The sequence below is a fragment of the Falco rusticolus genome, chromosome 13 (genome assembly GCF_015220075.1).
Source record: "Falco rusticolus isolate bFalRus1 chromosome 13, bFalRus1.pri, whole genome shotgun sequence".
NCBI lineage: Eukaryota > Metazoa > Chordata > Aves > Falconiformes > Falconidae > Falco > Falco rusticolus.
The window spans coordinates 1,621,610-1,645,243 of NC_051199.1; the positions used below are offsets into that span (position 1 = coordinate 1,621,610).

Genomic DNA, 23,634 nt, shown 5'->3' on the forward strand with positions numbered 1-23,634 from the left:
CCCAGTGCAGCGCAAACCCGGAGGGCTTTTCCTATGTGCGGGGCTTTATTGAGGAATCCAAAGTTTGGGAGATCAGCCCCGGATTGCTGGCTGCAAGCAGAGGGTGCTGAGATGCTGTGCGGGGGCTGGGGCTGATGTCCTGCTCCCTGCGAGGCTGGTCCCTCACTGGAGCTAGGATGGGGTGACCCTGCTGCACAGAGAGACCCATCCCTCTGCACCCCAGGGTCCAGGGACCTTCTGGCCCCACAAAAGCCTCCACCCTCATCTGTCTCCCCCCAGGAGCTTGCTCTTTCCAAACCACATAGACCACGACCATGTGGCTGGGGCTGCTTCCCCTGCAAGCCCAGCTCTAGAAGGGGAGAAGGGGTCTCAGCAGGGGGTTCCTCCCCAGGAACCTGGGTTCCATTGACAGGTCTGCGTGGGGTGTCCCCGGCATCCCTCCCCCACGTGGTTTGCTCACGCTCAGTCCAGCATCACTAGGGAGGGGCAAAGTCGGTGGCACTCATTTGCAGGACTGGAACAAGCACTGGAAAATCCCATAGAGCAGCTTTGAAGGCCACCAGGTTGCCACTGGCTCCCTGCAAAGAAGCTGGGAACAAGGCGCCCCAATCCTGCACTACAGGGCAGTGCTGGTGGTCTCTGCATGGCTCGGGGCACTCGGCAGTGACTTCAGGTAATCCACGTGCTTGCAGGTGTCCTCTCGATTGTGCCGGACATAGCAGATCACATAGACAATGACCATGGCAAACCAGCCAAACATGGTGATGAACATGGCCACATCCGTGGTCCTCTGACGCACACTGCAGAAGTTGACACCGGCATCCAGGACCTGGAGCAGCGGCTTGCCCACGTACTCCTCCCGTGGGGCCGTGTGGCAGGTGATGTCCTGGACAGAGTCGGGGTCCAGCCGTGCCTCCCACAACACCTCCTGCAAGGCACACTCGCAGTGCCAGGGGTTGTTGGCCAGCCGGAGCTTGGCATTGAGCGCCAGCAAGGCCTCCTTGGGGATGCTGCGGATGCGGTTGCTGGAGAGGTCGAGGGTACGCAGCCCGGCAGCCACCCCTTTGAAAGCCGCCCTGTCAATCTTCTCAATGGCATTCCTGGAGAGATCGAGTTCCTCCAGGTGGGAGAGGTGCCTGAAAGCATTGCTGGGGATCCTGGTGATGCTGTTGGCATCCAGCTTGAGGAACACCGCGTCTTTGGGGATGTCCTTGGGGATCTCCTCTAAGTGCCGGGAGCTGCAGAGGACGGCCTTTGCCCCTGCCCGCTCCGTGCACTGGCAGCTCGGAGGGCAGGAGCTGCCCCAGGGGACGCAGAGCAGGAGGCAAAAGAAAGCCTGGGCGACGCTGGCTGCCGGCATTGTCGTCAGGGTCATCTTGCACCCAGCCAGCTCGGCATGGCTGCTGGCAACTCCCTGGTGGCTGCAGCAGCTCCCGGGCAGCAGGGCAGCTCCTCTGCGCTCCTGCAAAGCCTCTCCCATTGCTGGAGGAAAGCGGTGGGTGGAGGGGATATGACACGGCGTTATTTCCTGGAACACCGCTTACGTCTCTTGTAACGTGCCCTGGCAAAGCAGTGACAGGCTGGGCTCAGGGGCCCAGAAAACAAGGGCAGAATGATACTGGCCACTGTCTTTTCCGGGACCACTTAATTTGGCTTAAGATTAATGATACCTGGACACAGAGCTGCAGAGATGAAAAACTCTCCCCCCCACCCCACCCCCATCTGAGCAAGAGACCACCCAGGCAGGCAAAGGGGCTGCAGGACGTGGGGTGTCGAGACCCAGTGTTGCCTCTGCCCCTGCCTGCTGCCAGTTCCCTCATGGGATGTGGTGATTTGCTTCTGGAGAACAGCAGCAGTAAATTCCTATCTCACCAGCCCCGAGTGTTAAAAAAAAATGATGAGTCAGACTCCCCAGATCATCAGACTGGCTTAATCACCACTGTGTTTTTAAATAACAAGATGTGGAGTTCTTTTGCTTTCCCCATCTGGTCCATGACCTGGTACAAGTCACGTTTCCAAGGGTTTTGCCAAAGCAGAGGTTTGGAAGTGACTTCGTTTTTTAAAGTAAAGAGTACGGTTTAACAGCCCAGCTCCGGGAGCTGGAGCTTAAGAGAGGAGCCACTGACTATCCAAGTAAAGGGGGCAATCTGGGAACCTCAAGGGCCACCCCAGCCCAGCTGGGGAAGAGTCAGGAGGTAAAGCAGGTAGGCCTTCTTTCCTCTGCCCTTTGGTGTCGCTCACACCTCTCCTGCTGCCTTGGTCAGGCTGGGGGGAAGAGATCCCCAGGTGGGGGTGGGGTGGGGGGAGGCACAGACCCTGGCAGACCCTTTCACCTGGGAACGAAATTGAAATTGTCCACAGTGATCTCATTAGGAGACCAGCTGGGCCCCAAGTCATTATCCCCCTGGCACCAGCATCCTTCTGATAATGGCATCCTCCTGGTAACAGCATCCTTTAAGCACTGGCATCCCTCAGGTATGAGCATCCCCAGGGTACCACTCGGGGGATGCTCGTACCTGAGGGATGCTGCCGGCAGACCTGCCGGTGGACCTGCCCAGGGCCGTGGGACTGCGCAGTGGGCTCTTCCAGGGGAGACGAAGTTGCGCTGCCTGGGAACCCTCCTGGCCCTGCAAACGCTCCCGGGGTCCGGCCCAGCCCCGGGGGGGAAGCGAGTACCACGCTGCGACGCCGGCTCCCACCGCCCGCCCGCGCCCGCCCCGTACCACCACCCGGCCGGGCACCGGCGGCCGGGGGCGATGCCCAGCCGCGACCCGCGCCCACGCCCTGCCCGGGGCCGGGGACCCGCCGGGCTCCGCGCAGCACGGCCGCCGCCACGGGGCCCCGGGGGTCCCTTACCCGCTCGGCCGGGGGCGGCTCCGCTCCGGCTCGGCTGCGGCTCCGACTGCGGCTCCGGCTCCGGCTGCGGCTGCGGCTGCGGCTGCGGTGCGCGGCGGCTCGGCCGCGATCAGCCCCGGCCCCACCTGTTGCTGCGGCTGCCGCCGGGGTCCCGCTCCCCGCCGCGGTGGCACCGGGCCGGGCGGGGCGGGGGGGGCCGGGCGAGGAGCTGGGCGGTGGGACAGCCGGGCAGCACAGCCACGGTGCCAGCGTCCGCCCGGAGCCCTTTCGTGCTGTAATTGAGTGATGCTAATTAGGTTTCAGCTATCGTTCTGAGGCTGGGGGCGCCGCTCGCTGGTCTGGGAGCTTTGTCCGCGGGCGGTGCGAGGCACGACCGGCTCTTCCCCCCGCGCGGTGCCCCCGGCCCGGCCCGCGCCTGCGCCCCCGGCGGGACGGCGGGGGAGACCGGCAGCGGCCGTCGAGCGGGCGGAGGGCGATGGCAGGAGGTGCTGTGCCACCGCCCAGGGCCGCGGCAGAAGGTGCTGTGCCACCACCGTGGCGCGCAGCTTGCTCCCCAGCAGCCCCTCATACTGACTCCTGCCGCGCCACATTGCCTCTGCAGCCGGCACCGGGGGGTGCATCTGCAGGCAAAGGGAGTTTGTGCAACAAGGCTGGGGATGGGAACACTCAGACTGGGCTCGTCACGGATGTGCGCTCCCAGCTTAAACAGCTGCAACAGACCACCAGCCTTTAATTATTTAATATATGGTTTATTGAATTGGGTTGACTAAATTGCCAGTCTGGCATCCCACCCCCACACCAAGCCCCAGTGCATCACCGGTGAAATTGCAGTTGCGCTGTGGTGGCCACCAGTGTGGGAAGAGCAGTCCCAGCTGTCCAGTGCCTGATCCATCAGGAGAGGTGGGGGGCACTGAAATTCACCCCCAAACCCCCCACACCCCCCCATCCCCCCCAAGCAGTCCTGGGCACAACATGCCATGACATGTGGGGCTGTTCTGGGCTATTGTCAAGAAATGCCTCCACTCCGCCTTGTTCTCCCTGTAGCAGGCAACAGCCAAGGTGAGCAAAGGACCCCATAAGAGCAGAGATGCCTGGGATGGACACACTGATGTCATCGCTCCTGTCCCTACCAAGGGACCGCAGCACATGGATCACCTGGGTCCCAGCAAGCTGCCCCTTTCCATCCATGTGCACAAGGGGACAGGGGCAGGCAGGTGACATTTAGCTGGTGCCTTGGCTCAGACAGAGGGAAGGAGTTCAGTTACAAGGTGGTGCTCAGCATGCACGCGCAGGATCACGTAACAGTATGGGACACAGCAAGTGGACCTGTGCAGAGCTATGAAACCATAGGTATATAAGCCAAGAGCTGCTCACACCTTCAGAATTGCTGGGTCACAGCTCAGGACCATGTTGTTGGGTCTGAGGCAACCAGAGTTATGGGGACAGCTGCCACGGGAGCGACTTGCAGGGCAGTCAGGGCCTCTAGGTGCAAAAGACCCCAAGCCTTCTCCAGAGCAGTCCTCCCAGAGCTGTGGCAGTGGGGCTGCCGGGGCTCAGAGCAGGAGCAGGGGAGCAGAGCTGCCTGATGGATATCCCAGGTGGAAGAGGAGCTGGGGCTGGCAGGTCCTCAGTGCCCACAGCGAAGTAAAGAGCAGGGTGGAGCTGAGAGAAGGAACACCTTGCAGGAACAGCCCTGTGGCTCTGCGTGGCCCCAGCCCTGGGCTAGTGCTGCGGCTGATGCGGACACACCAAGACATAAGCTGGGGCTGAGCCCTGTGGCTCAGGTGACTGGGATGCTGTGTAGGCTCTGTCCAGGCAGCCCCTGCTCCTGGCTGCTGGGAAGGGAATGGTTTTCCTCCCAGAGACCTGAAACATATATTCATGGAGGCAACCAAAGTACCTAGTCTCCAGTAGCTGCCCATGGTCTCACAGGTGAGCTGGGGTAGAGCTGCAGGTCCCAACCAGAACCTGCTCTGCGGTAGCAGGAGCCCTGGCCTGTGCTTGAGGACTCAGTAGTAGGCGCCAAGGAGGGTCGAGACCTTGTGCAGGAGCATCTTGTGGTTGGCGTGCAGGGGGATCCTCTTGTCCAGCACCTGCCAGCGGATGCACAGCTCCGGGTCGCAGCCCTGAAGGAACTGGAAGGGGACCAGAGACATCAGTATGTGCTGCTGGCAAGGGCCCATGCCAGCCATGCTCAACAGCACCTCTAGTCCCCATCGTCCCACCCTTTCTTTTTGGGATCCCCGTTGCAGTGCCACCCCATGTTCAACCCCATGTTCTTCCTCCACTGCATGCAGCTGGAGCAGCCCACTCTTGATGAGGGTGAGGTCTGGGTCTGGAGATCCGCCTCCCCTGCCCCATGCTGAGAGCCAGGGCAGGAAGCCACGGGGGCGAGATAACCATACCGAATTCAGCCGCTTCATCTCCACGTCGTTCTGGCTGTCGAAGTGCACACTGACAGCAACCGTCTCGACCCAGGCATTATCTGTGTTGCGGGGATCGTCAAAGTACCCCTTGTGTATCTGTGTGTGGTGAAGAAATGCCACGTTAGCAGAGCCCTCATCACCTCTCTGAGGGCACTGAGAGGCCCCGGGGGTGGTGGGGCATCGCCCCACATCTCCTCGGCCCTGCTGGAGTCCAGTGCCCTGTGCCCACTGCAGCTGGGGCCACGGAGAGCAATGGCAGCAGGCGCAGAAACCAGTATGTGCAGCCCATCCCCAGGGTCCCTGGGCTGCCTCGCAGACCTTTGCGCAGTGCGAAGCCATTATGGTGTGTCTCCTCCTCCCCCCGCCATTCCTCCCCGATGGGAGCAGTGGCCCAGGGATGGTACACCCTGGCCCTGGACCCTGGGGACACCCACATGCCCCTGTGCTACCATGATATCCACATGTCCCGTACAATGGTGGTGTCCCCATGTGCCTGTTCCGCCGTGACGCCTGTGTGCCCCTGTGCCAGGGTGATGCCTGCATGCCCCTGTACCGCTGTAACACTCGCATGCCCCTGTACTGCCGGGACACCTGCATGTCCCCCACCTCAGTGCCTTGTTTCAGCAAGTTCTGGAACTGGGGCCAGAACTCCCGGCGCAGGATCCACTTGAGCTTCAGTGGGAGCGTCTCGCCCGGCTCCAGCGACCCCTGCACCAAAGCAGATGTCAACAGGGGAGGCCTGCCACCAGGCCAGCCCAGCCTCCCTCACTGCCACCAGCTTGGCCACCGGGCAGTTTCCACCACTACAGAAGATGCCACAAGATCTGATGGGGGAAGCAAGCAGCGGCGGTGCCTCCCTCCCTCCCTCTCCTGCCAGAAGTCCTCAGCTGTGCCCAAGCAGATGCCTGAGTTTGTCTGATTCAGTCTCTGCACCTCTCTGTCAAAGGACGGTATGCCTTAAGGCTTAACACACCTACATGAAGGACACGTGAGAAGTGAAGCCATGGAGGATGAGGAGAAGGGAGAAGCAGGAGACAGAGGGTCAGGGTGGGTGGGGGTGTGTAATGGGACCACTGCTCGCCCAGCACTCCGGGCAGCACAGTCCTGCGCGCAGATGCAATGCAGGAGGTGCAGAGGTACCTCCTCGGACGAGGCTGTGACTTGTTGCTGTTTCTCCCTTGCTGCAGGGCATCCACCCAGCAGCTGGTCCCTGCCTCCCCAGATCCTTCTGCACCAGGTTTCCACCAGCTCTTACCCCAGGCAGAGCCCAGACTTCTGACAGCGGGTACTGAGCTACTAGGACTTCCAGCATCTTCTTCAGGCTCTTCCTTATAATGGATCCATCCAAATTCCTCCTCCAGCTGTGGGAGAGGCCCTCGTTACACTGCAGCTGGAGGCAGTCTCCCCCTGCCCAGCAGTGGCTGAACAGGCAGCGGTGGGTTTGGCAGGTGCCAGTCTCTCTGAGCTGGCTTTGTGCTGCCTTTCCCACTCCACCTCCGCGGCCCCATCCTGGAGCAGGACACTTCTGTCCCCATGCACTCACCGTGTCACAACAGGGTGCAGAGCGTGGTTGGGCCCAAAGCAGTGCAGCCGCCCACGGCCTCGCAGTCCCGTCCTGCCCATGGGGTTCCTGGCAGGGTGAGAGCGAGCAGGCTGCGACAAAGCCAGGGTCCATCTGCACCCCCCATCACACCGATCAAAGCCCTGTACCACTTCCCCAAATTTCCCACCACTGCACTGCACCTCTTCTAGGGTGCTGGGTAATTTTTTTTTTTGGGGGGGGAGGGCAGCCCTGAGGACAATGCATGCCATTATCGCTGCCCCACCATTAGCCACAGGAAAGCAGAAAGGGGAAGGATGCAGCCCCCCCTGGATTCTCTGTCTCCCCGTTGCTTTGCCTCCAGCTGGGCACCGCAGCTCCCCCCGGGCCTGCCTCCCCCCAACGGATGCGCTCACAGCGGCAGCCCGTCCTGCACGGTGTAGAGGCCGTGGAAGCTCTGCCGGTCGATCAGCCCGTCCATGGTGTTGTAGTTGATCTTCAGGAGAGACTCCAAGGACCTGGGGGGCAAGAGGCAGCCCGGCAGGGAGGGCTGGCTCTGCCACCCCGGGGAAGGGGCAGAGGAGCAGGGAGCCAGCAGGGACACTCACAGGCTGAACGGGTCCTGCACAGCCATGTCCTTGTGGTCTGCTGAGTAGGCAGGAGGGTCGTAGAGTGGGAAATCCACCTGCAGGGCACATGGCCATGTCAAGTCCCTCCTTGGGTCCCTGCTCTGGCAGCAGGACCCCTGGGGACACTTTCTGACCCAGTCCCTTCCTCTGCCCAGCTTGTGGCAGCACTCCCCAAGGCACGCAGGGCTCTGGGCTCTGCTCAGGGGCTGAGATGAGGGTTTTGGCTGGAGGACTGGTGCCTCTCACTCATGGCCCCCTGGAAGCCAGCACCAAGATCCTGTCCCTGACCCTGAGCCAGCCCCGCTTCAGGAAATGCAGACCCAGGTGGCTGTACCCTCTGTCTCCCAACCGAGCATCCTCAGACACCCCTAGCACTGCAGATCCCAGCAAGAACAATGCCCATTCGCCTCTCCTTGTCCCTGGGAGGTCCTCAGAGCAGCTGCTCCAGGAAGCCACTTCTTCCAGGGCTGGGAAGAACAGGTGTTCCCAAGTGTGACACAGGTGCGACGACAGGTCTGTTCCTATTCCCATCGCTACTGGGATCTGCCCCATCGCCCTCTTCCCAGCCCCACTGCCCAGGGTCACAGCTCCTACCTCCCAGGGAACCTTCTCATCCGGCACAGGGAAACGGTGTGTGTGAGACCCTGGGTACAGGAGGTTTCGGGCAAGCACGTGGTGCAGGGGCTGGGTCTCCTCAAGTTTCCTCTCCAGGTCAAAGGCTTTTGTCTCCAGGGCTTTGCTGGAGCCTGTGAGGCAGACACAGACAGCAAGGCCCCACAAAGCAGCGTGCTGAGTCTGGTGCCGCGGACTGTGGCTCTGCTGAGGGGCCCAGCTGGGTCTCTTCTGGGGATGCTGATGTCCCCAGGTGACCTGGCCCCTGAAATCCCTTCTGGCAGGCCCTGGAGGAACTCCTCCAGGGATGCTGCAGTGGAGAGCCTCAGCCATGGGCTGCAGGGAGGGCTCTGGAGTGGAGGGTGGGAATGGCCGCAGGAGGGGCTGGGTGGCCTCACAGAGCCCTCAGACCTCCCTGGGCCAAAGGAACCTCTCCTCTGCCTTGCTGCTTAACAGAGGGGTGCGAGGGGCTGCTTAGCCCTGGCCCGTAGCCCATGGGTGGTGTCCTGGGGTTCCTTGGTGCTGCTGGGGTGGAGACAGGTTCTGCTTACCCACGGGCGGCATGTCCTCGCCTGAGCCAAAGCCATTGCCCTGCAGCGCCTGCATTATCCACCTCAGGGCCTGGGCGCTCTGATGCACCTGCATGGGACGCAGTGGGGTCAGCCCTCTCGGACCCCCGCTGCCCCCCGGGCTCCCTTGCTTGAGTACTGCAGGATACGGCCCTGGCAGGAGGCACTGCTGCCCTCGGCTGCTGGCCGCTCACCCCCCAGGGCAGCAGAAGTCCTTGCTGTGGCCCAATGCTCGGCTCGGAAAACTGCCTCCAGGGAAATATTTTTTTCACGGCACGTGGAAATGGAAGTGGAAACAGCAGCCATGCTGCGGCTGTCTCAGAGAGGAGACGCTGGGGCCTGGTCCGGCTCCCCGGGCAACCCACTGCTGGTGCGGGGTGTGGAACAGCTTCACGGGGAAGGAGCAGGGAGTCCCCTGTCTCCAGGAGGTCTGGAGGGTCCCCTGAGACCAAGGAGAAGAGCTGGGTCTGGTCTAACTGCTTGGGTGACCAGCGGAGGCAGGGGCACATCCCACCACATCCCACCTTCATCCTGCTCACTTCGGAGTCAAATCAAACAGAACATTTCCCATAGACCTTTTCCTCTTGGATGCTACTGTTTGGCAAGGAAACTCAAACTTGTTTGCAGGGGGATTGATTCAGAGGGGCTTTCCCTTGTGCTTCTGTTGACTCAGTCCCTGGAAAACCCCATCTTTCTTAGGTAGTTGCTCAACTTCTGCCTCACCTGGTCTTCCAGAGAGACCAGCCTCTGCTCCACCAGCCCTGTCCTCTTCACCCGGTCCAAGTCCAGCAGCTCTGCCAGGACATCAACCCTGGAGGGACAGTGCAGAGAGAAGCCCCCTCAGCAGCCACCTCTGCGTTGATCCCAACTCTTCCCTGCCCAGGACACTGAAGGACAGAAGGATGCCTCTGCCTCAGGAGCGCTGGTACCTCTGTGCGATGTCTTGGATCTTCTGCTCTGTGTTCTGCTTCTCCTGGCACTGCTGGTGCTGCAGATAGTTCTCCTTCAGGTACATCTCCCAGGAGAGGAGGGCAGCTTCCTCGTTCTTCTCCAGCTTCTCTTCTGCCAGAGGAAGGGGACAGCAGTGCTGTCAGATCCCCAGGCGTCCCCAACCCCAGTACCACAGCCTGGGCGCCAAGCTTTGTGCCTCGGTGCACAGTGCCATGCCCCGGGGAGGGGGCGAAGGGCAGGAGGGGAGATGCTGGTCCTCACTGAGCTGTTTGTGGCGCGTGGCCGGCCTGCGGAGCAAGCCTCGCCGGACCAGGATCTGCAGGTGGTTGAGGAGAATGAAGGGTGGAGGCGCAGGTGGGCGGCCGTGGTACTCCTCGATCAGGTCGTGCCGCTGGAACTTCCAGATCTGGTCTGTGTGAGCCTGGACCTGCTGGAAGGTGTAGCTGGGGAAGATCCCAGGCGTCAGCCGTGCCGTGGGAACGAGAGGTCACATCATGTCTGTATGGTGCCCCAGCTCCTACCTGTCTCTGACCAGCCCTGGCCTGCACCAGCCACTTCCACCATATCTATGGCCCCCCGCAAGTGCCCTGTGCTCTGTCAGCATGTGCCCCAGCACCCTCCTTGCACTTTCTCAGTGTGCGGTGCCCTGGCCGTGGCCAAGCCTGCAAGCAAAGCCAGCTCGATTCGCTGTCAGGACCATGGGGACAGGTCAGACTCACTTGAACATGGCAATGAGGAGGTTGAGAAGAAGGATGTTGGTGAAGAGCAGGTACAGGCACAGTAAGATGACCGTCAGCCACTCTGGGAAGATGGGTTTCTTGTTGTCCTCATTTGTCTCTGGGCACTTGGGCTTGTAGGGGTCGGTCCCATTGGGGCTGCACTGGTCAATGTTGAAGTTGACCCCTGCCAGAGAGCACAGCGTGACGCTGCCGCAGCCAAACCTCATGTCTCAGGGAGCACGCTGCGCTCTCTGAAAGTGCCCAGCACCAAGGGACTTTAGCACTGGGCAGGGATTTGACCTCGACCTGCATCATCCCAGGTGCTCTGCTCACTGCCACCAGCTTTGTGGCACCGAGCTGGATCGACCCATGCTCCTGCGCCTTTGCTAGGGTGCTCCCTTGCCTGTGTGGGCAGATACCACTCCTGGGTTTGCATCCACGGCAGTGCTCCCAACATGCCGGAGCAGAGCTCCATCCCCACACCCTGCCATTGCTCCCTTCTGGCCTCACGTTGTGCTTGGAGAGGAGCCCCTTGCAGGACTTCCACGCAGGAGCTAGGCAGACTGTGGCATGAGCTTGGAAGCCCTCAACCTTGCCACAGCCACCCTGCTCATGCCATGTGCTGTCACAGGCTGGTGTCCTGTACCATCAATGTAGGAGGGAATCTGCCCGAAGATGGTCAGGTAAGAGTGGTAGACCACGCCACGGAAAAGCCACTCCACACGTTCCTCATTGTGGATCAGGATGGCCTGCTTGGCGACGCCGAAGGACACCACCCACACTGCTAGCAGGAAGAGGAAGAAGAAGACGTCCTTCATCTGCAAAGACAGAGGGGAAGCAAAATTGTGTCCTGGAGCAAACCTCACTCCAGGGTAGGATAACACAGGTGGCACATCCATCCCGTGCTCTAGCTGATCACCCTGGCAGGAGGGAGGGCAGCTCTCACCATGCGCTTCACAATGATGATCTTGGGCCCCAGCGTTTTACTGACTGTGAAAATGTGCATCAGACGCAGGCAGAAAATTATAAAAGCCAGTGACAGTATGATGCGCCCGGGGTATAACGTTGATGGAATCAGCCTGGGCACAGAAAAAAAGGAAAGGAAACACCTCAGTGTCGCCAGTGTGGGTTTTTTTCTGATCTCGCAGGATTGTTTCTGCAATATAAGCGCGCTTCCCCAGATTGCTGGGTGACAGTTGTGGCATGAAAAACTTCTTTCCTAAAAGCAGCTGAAAGCAGAAGTGGATTGATCAGAATTAATCACATGGCAACAAAAATCTTCTTTGGCCTTTGGAAGAAGAAATTGCAATTGAAAAACCTGCACAATTCTTACACTAGTTTTGTAGCCTCAGCTGTGGCTTGAGCCTGCGCGCTGCCGAGTAGCTCTGCAGCTCACCTGCAAGTCAGCCCTGTGATAAAGATGAGGATGGCGCAGATATCTAGCTTATTCCAGAAGTCCTTGAAATACAGGGAAGCCATTTTCACAACGCCAAACCCATCTGGATCATACAAGAGCTGTTTGGAAGAGAAGAGGGGTTGGTATTTCAGTGAGAGCCTTGTAGGATACTCGTGTGCCCTGTGGATGGGAGGGACCACAGAGACCTGCTGCCCTTCACGGGACCCTCCTGCTTACCTGAGGTTAACCTGAGCTTATGGGGTTTTCTACAGGGGCATGGAAGGAGCGTGGGGAGAGATACCTGAGACATGGGGCTCTTTAGTCTGGTGAAGAAAGCCCTGGGCTGTTGAAGCAAAAGCTGAAAAAATCAAACGTCAAGCAAAGCCTGGAAATGCTTCTGGGAATAAATACCCAAGGAAGGAGGTAGCCCCTCCATCTCCTGACGTTTTCAGCTCAAACCAGCATGTTTTCCTGCAAGTACCTGGCACCAGGCCAGACGTAGCCAAGGAGATTCTCTGGTCTCGGAAATGGGGGCATCTGGCAGTCCCTTCTGCAGGGACCTTTCCGAATGGGTGGTGACATGAGAAGCAGCATGGGAATATGAGCTGTGCAGGACCTCCCAGGAGCACCCAGAGGGGTGTCTCTCCCTCCTCTCGCCTCCTCCCAGCCTCTGCCCTGCCTGCCCCATACCTGGCGGGTCTCCTCGCACACCAGGGAGAAGAGCCAGAAGTAGATGAGGTACTCCCGCCAGGACGGCAGTGGCTGGAAGTCAACCATCAAGACGTAGGCAAAGAGCAGGAGAAAGGTGAAGTAAGAGAGGATGTTCATGAGGAAGATGACGATGGGTGCTGTGAAGAAGGCTCGGAGGCGCATCATGCAGCCCATGGGCTGCAGCCTCTTCTCCCTGCAGGGTGCAGGGGTAGAAGCAGGGCTCAGCTGCCTGAGGAGATGCCACGGCACCTTCTCGCAGCCAGCTGCAGAGCGAGGCTGGAGGAAATCCCTGCCTCGGTGCACACGTGCCCCAGCTGCATACCTGAAGGTGATAAGGCTGGTGCAGAGAAGTGGGAAGAACAGCATGCATGCGATCACCCGCCAAATCCCATTGTCCACGCACATCTTTCCCCACCAGACTTTGGTTAGAAAGGCCTGTAAGGAGGGAGGAAGAGGAGCGCTGGTTACAGGAGCTTCTGCCATCAGAGCGGGGTTGAGGGGCAGAGCCCCACTGCTGCTAACAGGGAGCCCTGGCTCTGGGGCAGGGAACACCTGAGTGCTTCCCCTCCAAGCACCACTGCTGGGAACCCACCTGGACACCCCCATGGGACACAAAATTCATGTTTTTGGCCTCCAGTGCCAACTGCAGACAGGTTGTCTTCCCCCAGGCCTCAGAGACACGGGTGAGAAGCTTCTGGGCTCTCTCTTCATCCTTGCGGTAGCAGTCTGTGAACACGCCTGGCCAGGCAGGTACCAGGGAGACAAGGCTGAGCTCTGGGCCAGCCTGGGGCTCAGTGCGGTGCTCTCAGGGTCACCCTTCACAGCTGGATCCGGACATGGCACCACACAGCAGCACCCTCTGCACTCCCACTACCTCCAGGGCACAGCGCTCACAGCACCACGACCCCAACGGCGGCAAGGGTGCTGGGCACCACCCATCCCACCCGTCACCCCCGGACACCTCCTGGGCAAAGCTAGCCAGCCCTGCAGGGCACTCGAGCAGCTCCGGGTTGCCGGACCCCTCCCACTCACCGATCGCCTTCTGCTCGTACTGCTCAGCCAGGGCCAGCATGGCATCGGTGCTGTCGGTGTCTTCCTCCTCCTTGGCGAGCTCCTTCAGGATTTTGCTGCAGGCCAGCGCGGCAGCCATGCAGTCCTGGCTCTGGAGCAAAGAGGGCAGAGAGAGTGGGGCTCCTGCACCCTGCCCCGCAGGTGCCAGCAGTCCTGCCAGGCCCCCCCCCCGCTCCCACCGGAGGGGAGGAGGGCGTCCCGAGCAGACCGCGCTCAGGGTGGGCAGCTTGCCATGCAAGGGCTGAGCTGTGCTCCCCTCTGGGGACAACCCTGCTGTCCCTGTGGGAAGCCTCGGGTGACAGGACAGCGTGACTCCACAGCTCTGCACGGCGTCTTCACCACACCCCCAGCCACACTGCCTCTTGTCCAGGGATGCTGTTTATGGCTAGAAGCCTTCTCCACCCCAGCTGCCATGCGCCTGTGTCCTGCCTGTACTGCGCTGAGCCCCCCCTCAGCCTTTGCAAGGCAAAGCATGCTTCTGGGCCAGCTTGCCACCTCTGGCTGCAGCGTGTGTTTTGGCTGGGAAGAGACGGACCTAGCCTCGTGGTGTGGCTGGGGATGAGCATCAAGTGTCCACAGGCTCACTAGCTGGCTCCCATTTGGCTGGGGGTCAGGCTCGGGCACTGCCATGTCCCAAATCCCAGCAGGGGCAGTCTTTCCTTTTGGGGCTGGGAGGTCTGGCTCCATCTGAGCCTCTCAGCTGTGACCAACAGCTCTGGGCTGTGATACCTGGGCCCAGATGATTTCTGCCAGCTCCTTGCGGTTCTGGACCACAGCCCAGATGAGCAGGTCTCGGACTGGGTCCATGGTGAAGGTGACTCGGCCGGCAGAGCGCTTGTAGAGGGACCGGAGACTTGACCCCTGAACCTGCAAGGTGTGCAATGGTCAGACCTCCTGCCAAGAGGCTGCAGAGAGCAGAAAGCCCCTCAGCACAAAGCCACCCCCAAACCCTGGGTGCCTGCCTCCACCACCCATGGAGGGGCCTTTGCTGCAGATAGCAGCGTGGCCAAGACTGGACTCATCCTGGAAATGCTGCTTTTTCTAGGGTGAGGATCACGTGGGGATGTGCCAAGCCTGTCCAGTGCACCCACCCCACCGGGTCCTGCCCACCGGCATTACGCAGCCACAAGGTGCTCCAGGCGTAGGAGGATGGGAGTCATGCATTGAATGTGGGGCAGATGACTTGGACAGGGCTTTAAGGGACTTGAAGTGGGATTCTTGAGCAGGCAAGAGGACAGAGACCGAGCTGCAACCTCCAAGATGGCTTCTTGAGCCAGCGTTCCCCTCTCTAATGCAACCCCACCACCGCGCAACCTGGAGATGCGTACATTCAGCTTGATGTGCGGGACAGGGATGGAGAGCCGGGGCCGCTCCACGTGCTTGGGCTTGGGGTAGAGAGGCTGTGTGGAGCAGCCCAGCAGCTCCCGCAGCACCTGGGAGACATGGTGCAGTTGGATTTTTGGCATTTTGGAGCCAGCTGCGTGCTCTCTCTCCTCCAGCAGGACCTTCTGCAGCTTGCTGTGAAACAGGCAGGATGGTGCCATGTTGTCGTAGAGGTAAACCAGGGTGTCCCAGGTGACAAACTCCTTGAGACGCACGCCCTGCTCCAGGAACAGCTTCACAAACTCTGGCTTGTTGGAGATCAGGGCAGCTGCCATCACGGGGTGGAGATCTGTGGGCTGGCAGGCCAGAGGCAGAGGTGAGAAGCTCCAGGGCCCCAGAGCAGAGCCTCACGTGTGGGGGGGAAGTTTTTATCCCTGAGCACACAAGGAGTTTTGGGGTGTGAGAGAGCAGCCGGGAGGCACCTGGACTTGCAGGACATCCCCCAGCGGCATGCTTGTGGGTTAGTGTGCCCTCTCCTCTGGCAGTGAAGCCCTCTGTGCCCTTGGCTGCCGGGTGGAGGGATAGGGTAGGGTAGAGGGTAGACCCTCTTTCCCCAGCTCACGAGGATGCACCAAGCAAATGAACGGGACCTCACAGGCTTGTCTCCTGTGCAATGCCTCAGCTGAAGGACTGTGGTGCTGCCAGCCAGATCTCAGCCATGGGGAGATCAGCTGCTCCTGGTAGTCACCCAGCGCAGCCTTTGTGGGGTTTTCCTTTCCAAGGCAACATGTCCATGTGCTTAGAAGTGAAAGCAAGGCCCGTGGGTAAGGGGGGAGGTGTTGTCCCAGCAGGAAGGTACCTGCTGACCTTCTGCCATAGCTTGGTTTCAGCCCCAGTTTTTCATGCCAGCCCCAGCGGTCCAGGGCTGCAGCACCTGCAACAGCCCTGGCCTGCATTGGCTAATCTGAGAGCCGGCCTCGTCCGCCCTTCCTGACAGAGCTGTGGATCTTTCTTGGGCTGTGCATTTTCACACCATCAAATATTTCCTCTTCAGCTTCCTGGTTCCCACCAGTCCTTCCCAGTCCCACAAAGAATATGGAGCTGGGGGAACCCAAACTGTTGAACCAAATAGGAAAATCCATTCCAAGTCCCACAGCCCCATCAGAAGGGACAGATAATCCTGCTCAGCTTTGACTTCTCAGCAGCAAGATCAGAAGTGGGACAGCAGAACTGGCTGGTGCTGCTCCCTGCCCCACTCTGTAGTAAAGTCAGAGCAGGGAAGCACCGGGCTGAGTGAGATCAGTTTAGAGACAAGTTGCCGTTTGACAACGTGGCATGAGCAGCGACCGCAAGGCAGAGTTGGCAAGAGGTATTTTGGGCTCTAGGCTGGTGAATTGTCTTTAGAAGACACTGGTTTTGAGCAAAGTAGCAGTCATCTTAGTAAACAGTGACAGGGCAAATAGGGCCTTTACAAGCGGTGAATTGCAGGGTGTGCTCACCTCTGCTTTGCGTGTTTGAGAGCACTTTTGAAAAACAGCACAGATTAAGAGCCCCTAGCAATGTGGTGGGAGTTTAGGGTCCATGAGAAATGCCTTCAAATACTCTCCCTAGGCACAGTTGAGGTGAAAAGTACCCTCAATATCCACAGTTCTCAAGTGGGACAAGATGTAAGCCTGACTGGACAAACAGCACAGGTACTGCCTTACCTTCCACTCATGGTCATCCGTGAAGATCTCACTCCGAGCAATGTCCACCCTGTTCCATGCCACAGCTAATTTCAGCTGGTGGTCCCAGTTCTCACGACCAAAGTGGTCCTGGTTTCTGGATGCTGCATGCAAAGTACACTTGTTAGAAGAGAGGTTCATTCATATGGTGAGAAGATACCACCTGGAAGCCCCCTTGGAGACCTGGCCCTTTGGGAGAAACAGCTCTTCCTGATCAAATGAGGATCACAAAGTTTAGGGACCCCTTTGGTGACCCCATAAGTCAAGGAGCTGCAGGAGGTGACTTGTGACCCCCATCCCATTCATCTTGCCCCGCCGTCCCCAGCAGCTCCCCACCCCTCACCTTTGAACAGGGCCTGGAGGATGGCCACATCCACATCCTGCTGGCCACATTTGCCCTCTCTGAAAATGGTCAGGAGCTGCCGGCTCCGCACTATGTCTTGGATCTACAAAGGAGAGCCATGGGCAAGCAATCATCATCAGCATCTCCTCCCTGCTGCTTCCCACAGCCCCCTGTCCTGCGTGGGGCAATCCCTTGCTCCTTTCAAGCTGCCTTCAGACTCCCTGTGCTGGGTCTCCCAGACTGGCTGGGGCTGCTCCCAAATGGTGCCTCTCTGCCCAAGGCGAGCAGGCAGTGGGGGAGATGGATGGTCAGCAGAAGATTAGCCTTAAACTTCATGCTGAGAGCCTTCCTTCTCATGGGCAAGGACCCCTGGGGACCCCTTTGATCTCCTCAAGCTCAGCAAGAGGAGCTGTCTGCCTGCAAGAAACTCACTTTCTTGGTCCACTCCACCAGCTTGCCCTCAGTGAAGAGCTCATAGGTGTCAGGGAAGAACATGCTCAGCTTCTTCTGGATCAAGGCAACGGTTATCTTGGGCACAGGCAAGCTGGCCACCTGTGCAATGACATCAGCCACACGCCCAGACCCTTCCACAATCACACAGGGGGTCCCGTTGGTGATGGCATTGTAGATGGTCTGCAACAGAGCGGGGAGGTTGGTCCTAACCCCACCCAGAGGCCAGATGCATTTCAGCTGGTGTGCCACCACGCTTGCACCCATGCTGGAGAGCAGCACCCCAGGCAAGGAGCTGCCCCCTCCCACCACCCACCACCCCGGTCAGGAGCGGGCAGGAGCAGTTCCTTACATCAAGTGTCCCAGGGCCTCCTTCCAGCACCACACACACAATGGGGATCTTGATAGCAACGCCTGCAGGGAAGCAGAGTCCAGGGTCACCTCCCCGTGGGGCAGCACCCTGCCATGCAGCTGGATGCGGTCCCTTCTGAGCGGTGGGGTGTGACAGACAGGGAGGGAGCACTGCCCCTGATGAGCCAGGCTCCAGGAGAGAGGAGAGACCCTCTCCTGGCAGTCATGATGCTGGAGCATGTGTTAGAATAAAAGATGATTTACACAGCAAGAAGGTCCCACCTGGAAGCCCCCTTTAGGAAAAACGGCTCTGCCTGATCAGCTCAGCATCACAAGGTTTGGGGACCCCTTTGGTGACCCCATAAGCCAAGCAGCTGGCAAAGAAAGGCTCTTTGATTTGTGTCAACCCACAATTCGATTTGTGTTTGTGAGGAGCAAGGTTCCACACTTATCCTGACAACCCTCTCAACCCGCTTGCCTGGATCCTCCAGGGAAGCCACAGCCTCCCCTCTCACCTGAGGCCAGGATGGGCACCCTTTCCCCATGGATGGCCCATCCTGCCTTGTGCCCTCCTCTGCCCCAGGCCTGGCTGCGTGTTGCCGTTACCTCCTTTCACCTTGGTCTGCTCCGAAATGAACTTCTCCAGCTTGGTCCTTAGTGGGATTTCCACCCCATACCTCCCGTGGGTCCCATCGTCCACCAGGATGAAGTGGGAGTGGTTGCTGTCCAGGCATGACAGGCTGCCTTGGTTCTCCTCATCCAGCATGTACTCGGCTGGAAAGCCACCCTGTAAGGTGCAGGAGGAGAGGCTCTGGGAGAAGCCTGGCAGGGCTGCAGAGGAGGAGTACCAGATGACCAAAGCAACCAGCATGTGGGACAGGAACAGGCCAGCACGAGCGCACAGTCTGGCCAAACTGCCGCCCCTGCAGCCTGCGTGTCAGCCTTGCCCCATGCGCTTCTGTTCCTGCTCCACCTGCCCTCACACCCACAAGGATCCTCCCAGGAGAAGCACAGCACCTACACAAGACACTGGGTAGGGCAGAGGTGCTTCTCAGCAGCTATCAGCCCAAGACCATCACTCCTTCTGGCACAGCTGGGTTTTACCAGGGCTGCCAGCCGCAGGCACATCTTGAAGCACCCGTTCCCACCGTGGTCCCTGGCAGGACTTCCCCTGAAGTCCAGGCGTAGGCAAAGCAAACACATCTCCAGCTTTGCCTGGCTCACCATGGGGCAGATGAGGCTCTCCCGGTTGTACACGGTTCCCCAGGTGGCTATGCCAATGGTGACAATGTCGCCTTCCTTGTGGCTGCAGCTCAGGATGAAGTCTCGCACTGCCTCTCCCACCTGTTTCATCACACCGGCGTGGGACCCCCCCGTGATGATCCAGGCTCCTGGGGGTCAGAGAGGGGCTTGGGAAGGGAGAGGCTCTGCTCACAGCAGTCTCCTAGCATCCCCCTATATGGCTGCAGGAACACCTGGTCCTTGGAGATGCTCCATCCCCCAGGAGATGCCTTCCCTGCCCACTACCTCAAGCCCTGACAGCACAGGAGATGTCTTCTTCAGCAACGTGTTGCAAATCTCAGTCCAGCTCCCTATGAGCCTGTTTGCAGTGATTAAGCAAGAATAGTCCATCCCTGGTGGGGCTAGTCCAGATAGGGACCTGCAAGCCGTCAGGCCAGCTCGGCATTCCTACAGCACCCCAACTCGCTGAACCTGGCGTGGCCGGGTGACAGGCCCCTCTCCCGCTGCAACCATGGGGAGAGCCTCTGCAGCTCTTACCAGTGGTCTGGGCCACTTTGACCAGCCCTTGCCGGAAGATGTTCTTCAGCCTTGGCTTCATGATGAAGTTTTTGGCTCCCCCAGTGACTGAGATGAGCAGGTTGGGTGCATCAAGGCCCCAGTGCTGTGTCATGAGGTGGTAGATGACGCGTGGAGGGGTATCTGAGGAGACACGCACGTACTGCAAAAAAGGGAGCATAACATGCATTTTGGGTGAAAACAACAGGGTGAGGGTAACAGGGCACCCCCACCACGATTTCTTCTATCCCACCAAAGAACCAGGGGCTTCCCACGCTGTTTCCCAGTGGCTGCTGCTGCCCCAGGTCTTTGTGTGTGACCCTGTTCCCATTCGCTTCCCTGGGACTGAGCATTCCCAAGACGAACCTAAGGACGAGGAGAGGGGAATAGCCACCCCTTGAAGCAGGGGCCTCACGGCATGAAGGGCAGTCTCGTGGTTCCAGAAAGGGACTTGGTACAGGGCTGGGAGAGAGAAGGGATCCTGTCCCACCCCCCTAATTCCGCTTGGGTCAGTGTTGCCTTTGGGGCATTTCCAGGCCTCCCCAACATCTTCCCATTCCGGAAGGAAATAGGCGCCTTTCATCTGCCACGCATGACCTGACCACTGGCTCCCTGTGCACCAGAGACAGGAAAACAGGTCACCTTCCCCATCTTCTGTCCCAGGCCCGTGAAGTGGATATCACCGAAGGCATCTGTTGGCATTTCCTGGATGTGCCTGCTGGCATCCCATTCCTTCCCCAGGAAGATGGGAGGTTTGGCAGCATCTTCCAGGTGCTGTTCCCTGAGATAGCCGCACTCGCACACAACCCTCCTGAAACACACACCACCAACTTTTCCAAAAACAATCTAAACCCAAAAGGCAAAGCCCAGCTGGCCCACCTGCCTCAGCCCAGCACCAGCATCTCCCACCAGCTCGTCCTCTAGCTCAGACCTTGCGCAGAAACGAAGGCACTGCTTGGGGGCAAATCTAGCAAAAATTTGATATTTCCAGCTGTAGAGGTTTAGGACAGAAATATTAACGTTGCTCTGGATTGGGATGAAGTACAATGAAAATTACTGCATGCAAAGGCGTCAGAAAGGTTCCTCACTGGGACACAGAGTCACAGCCATGTGGTGACACAGCAGGGTGAAGAGCCAGACAGAAAGGCATTTGTGAATTCCCTTGACCCCAGCTTCTTTAACAGAAAGGTGGGATTTTCTGGTGCTGTAGGTTTTTCACCAAACACCCCTTCCGCTTTCCTGGCAGGCGAGAGGAATGAGGGACTATCTGACTCACCCAGAATCTGACGTCTGCGAGCTTTCAACAAAGTAGGTGCACTCTTTCTTCCGGATGTTTTCAGGAATCCACGAGATGAGATTTTCCTGAGGGAGCAGGAAAATCAGCAAGCAGTCAGGGTTTCTGCAAAGGGCCAGAAGTTAGGGCAGGGAGAAGGCACCCTGGTACTTGGAGCATATTTGGGTGCTTCTTTTGATGTGAAGAAAGCAAGCTCCATCGCTATCTGCAGGGACAAAGCCAGGTGTACTGCAAGGAGAGGAGATACGCATGCTGGACTTGTACCTCAGATGTTTGGGGGTTTTTCTGTCTGTCCCTAAAACTAAAGTGATCTAATGCTCCCATTAATGAATCACTGGATAACTCATTAACACTCTTTGGTCGTGTGTGGCCAGCTGCTCCCCTCTTCCAGCACCACCCGAACTTGCCTTTTCATTGCTGCCGCTGGGGAAATGTGCCTTCCGTCTGCTCTTCGAGACACTGCTGCTGCTCTGCTGGAGGTTGGGGACCACCTCGAAGTCGCTCATCCTCCTGGGGTGAGTGGCAGGGTCATCTCCTCTCTCAGGGCACACCTTGTTCAGTTCAGAGGGGAGCACCCTGGTGCACCGGCCACGCGCTGCCATGGCTGCTGTGTCTTGCCCCCCTCAGCCTCCTCTCTCCTGTTCCTAGGCTGGAAGGTCCTGAACGTCTCCATCCTGGGTGCAGCAGAAAAGAAAAAGGATACCCATGAACTTAAAGCACTGGGGTGCCCTCTCCATCATTCCCTGGGTGGAGAGAGGTCTGTCAGAAACCTGCCAGACCCTCGCCACGGTCCTGACACAAGGGCTACGTGGACAGTGAGCCAGCCTCAGGGTGCACTACGCTGCCCCTGAGCGATCAGCCTCTGCCAATTGACCCCACCACGCTCTGCCCACCATCGCAGCTGCCTGGCCATCCACCAGCCTGCAGCTCTCCTCGCTTGCTCTCTGCTGCAGGCAGCTGGGATATTTCTGGCAGCAGGGAGACCAGAAACCAGGTCTCCTGTGTGAGCAGCCCGAGCCTGGCCCTGCACAGAAAATCTGCACCAACACGCTGCCTGCAGACACAGGGCACTCCTCTGTAGGGGGGCCCCGTGCCCTCTGCAAAGGTGCCCTGAGATCCCAGAACTAAAACCCAGCTGCACGCAGGCATGCTGCGTGGCAGGGGCTGCAAAACTCCCGAGCTCTCCCACAAACGCTCACAGCCCCCATTGCTGAGCTCCTGAACTGCTGAGGCTGGAGAGCTGCTGGAGCAAGGGTGGAAAAGCTCCCAGGTGTCTCTGGAGCCCAAAGGGGAATGGGTGTCCTCTCAGGGAGCTGTGCTTAGGTAACGAAGAAGCACAGCACTCTGGTGAAGCTGTGGGTCAGCAGGTCTGTGTTAGGGAGGATTTTGGCTGCCTTTCTGCAAGACAGACTCTGCATCACACCCGAGGGAGGGTAGCCCTTAGGGGGGACAAGGAGTGGTGGAGCAAAATCATGGCTACCCTTGTGTTTCCTTCAAGTTTCCTTCCCCCAGCTCAGCGCTGCCGCAGGCAGGGAGCAGCAAGGAAAAGCCTTTTTGCCAGCCTCCCTCCCGGGCTCCCTCCTGGGACCACACAGCCCCACCAGCCTTAGGAGCCTGATTTTGGCAGACTGGCTTTCTGCATCAGCACAATCCACTGGCAGAACTAATTGCTTGAGAAAGCGCCTCCTGAATAAGGTCAAACACCCCTTAATCCTTGTTCCTGACCCGCCAGGGTGGGCAGGCTGGTGGGGGTCTGGGGCATGGCCACCAGCAATACAGAAGTCCATGCTGGAGGGGCTCTCACACCAGGTCCTCCATGGCCACCATGGGGCTGAACAACTGCACTGATAGAACACCCAGAATACCTGTCCTTAAGGGCACCGGGGTCAAGGGCAGAGCCTCTCCTGCAGCACACACTGCCTGCCCCCCATCCCTCCCCAGCTTGGCAAGCGCCACAGGAGTGGGGCTGAACCTCTGAGGGGTCTGGCAGCCTGTCCCACTGCAGGCAGCACAGGGCCCCTCACCCAGGCACCAGGTCACCCCTCAGCCGCACTGGGTGGTCACAGCACCCATGGGAAAAGGAGCACCAAGCCCTGACGGCAGGCACTGGACGCTGCCTATGACCCACGGCCACCCCACTGCCCCTCCACCGGCACGACTGTCAGCAAGGCTGCCTGTACCTTCCCTGCAGCATCCTTCGGCCACATCACCAGCTCCTGTGCTCCATGAATGTCCAGGAGTCAGACCTGTGTCCCTGTCCTCCAGCGGGTCATTTTGTCACCGGAGACACAGGCGATGAGCAGAGAACGGGGCAGAGCTGCCTGCGAGCTGCCTGCAGAGAGGAGGAGATGGCAGGGCTGCTGGCAGCCTCCCAGCAAATCAGGCTGCAGAAGCGGTCCCTGCCGAGAAGCTGCGGCGTCCAGGCAAGCCCCGAGTTTGCTGGAGCGGCTGAGTCACGCTCCCCACAGCAGCGATTTCCACCCGCAGCCCCCAGTGCCCACCCTCCGCTGCTGTCAGCCCCACGCGGGGCGAGACGCTGGTGCCCTGGCCCCTCGCAGCAGATGTCGTGGGCAGGGGCTGCACAGGGGGCAGCGGGGACCCGGCACATGGGTGCTGCCAGCAAGGAGCAGCAGCTCTGATGGAGGCTTGGGTGCGTTGCTGGTTTGACAAGTGTGATGAAAAATCCCTTCCCTAACTATCAATTTCAATCAGTCTTTATAGTGCCAAAACGTATTAACTTTATTTGTATATATACATGTAATATATATATTAGTTGTACACTGTGATGTGATGAGATAGTGGAATTTTACTGGAGACTTTGGTATCGTTCGTGCTTAATTAAAACAACCGAAAGAGCGGCCCGGCCCTGGAA

General features: G+C 59.1%; 2 protein-coding genes across 2 annotated transcripts; both read right to left on the reverse strand.

Annotated features, from left to right (window-relative positions):
* Positions 1 to 43: 43 nt before the first annotated feature.
* On the reverse strand, positions 44 to 1,854 carry LRRC3 (leucine rich repeat containing 3). Its single transcript, XM_037406245.1, has one exon. The coding sequence runs from the start codon at positions 1,478 to 1,480 to the stop codon at positions 617 to 619; it is 864 nt and encodes a 287-aa protein (XP_037262142.1). The 5' UTR covers positions 1,481 to 1,854; the 3' UTR covers positions 44 to 616.
* Positions 1,855 to 3,608: 1,754 nt separating this feature from the next.
* TRPM2 (transient receptor potential cation channel subfamily M member 2) lies at positions 3,609 to 23,158 on the reverse strand. The gene is made up of 33 exons (XM_037406203.1): positions 22,943 to 23,158; positions 21,170 to 21,436; positions 20,745 to 20,830; positions 20,111 to 20,279; positions 19,451 to 19,631; positions 18,896 to 19,062; positions 18,278 to 18,458; positions 17,673 to 17,734; positions 17,303 to 17,503; positions 16,871 to 16,973; positions 16,510 to 16,631; positions 14,809 to 15,159; positions 14,210 to 14,347; positions 13,442 to 13,571; positions 13,002 to 13,147; positions 12,732 to 12,844; positions 12,389 to 12,602; positions 11,699 to 11,817; positions 11,249 to 11,381; positions 10,949 to 11,120; positions 10,303 to 10,486; positions 9,845 to 10,026; positions 9,562 to 9,694; positions 9,356 to 9,443; positions 8,615 to 8,702; positions 8,046 to 8,197; positions 7,431 to 7,507; positions 7,239 to 7,340; positions 6,826 to 6,912; positions 6,538 to 6,643; positions 5,889 to 5,990; positions 5,262 to 5,378; positions 3,609 to 4,991 (listed from the first exon to the last, which is right to left on the reverse strand). Exons 2-33 carry the CDS (start codon positions 21,362 to 21,364, stop codon positions 4,866 to 4,868), a joined length of 4,527 nt encoding a protein of 1,508 aa, XP_037262100.1. The 5' UTR covers positions 21,365 to 21,436; positions 22,943 to 23,158; the 3' UTR covers positions 3,609 to 4,865.
* Positions 23,159 to 23,634: the final 476 nt, after the last annotated feature.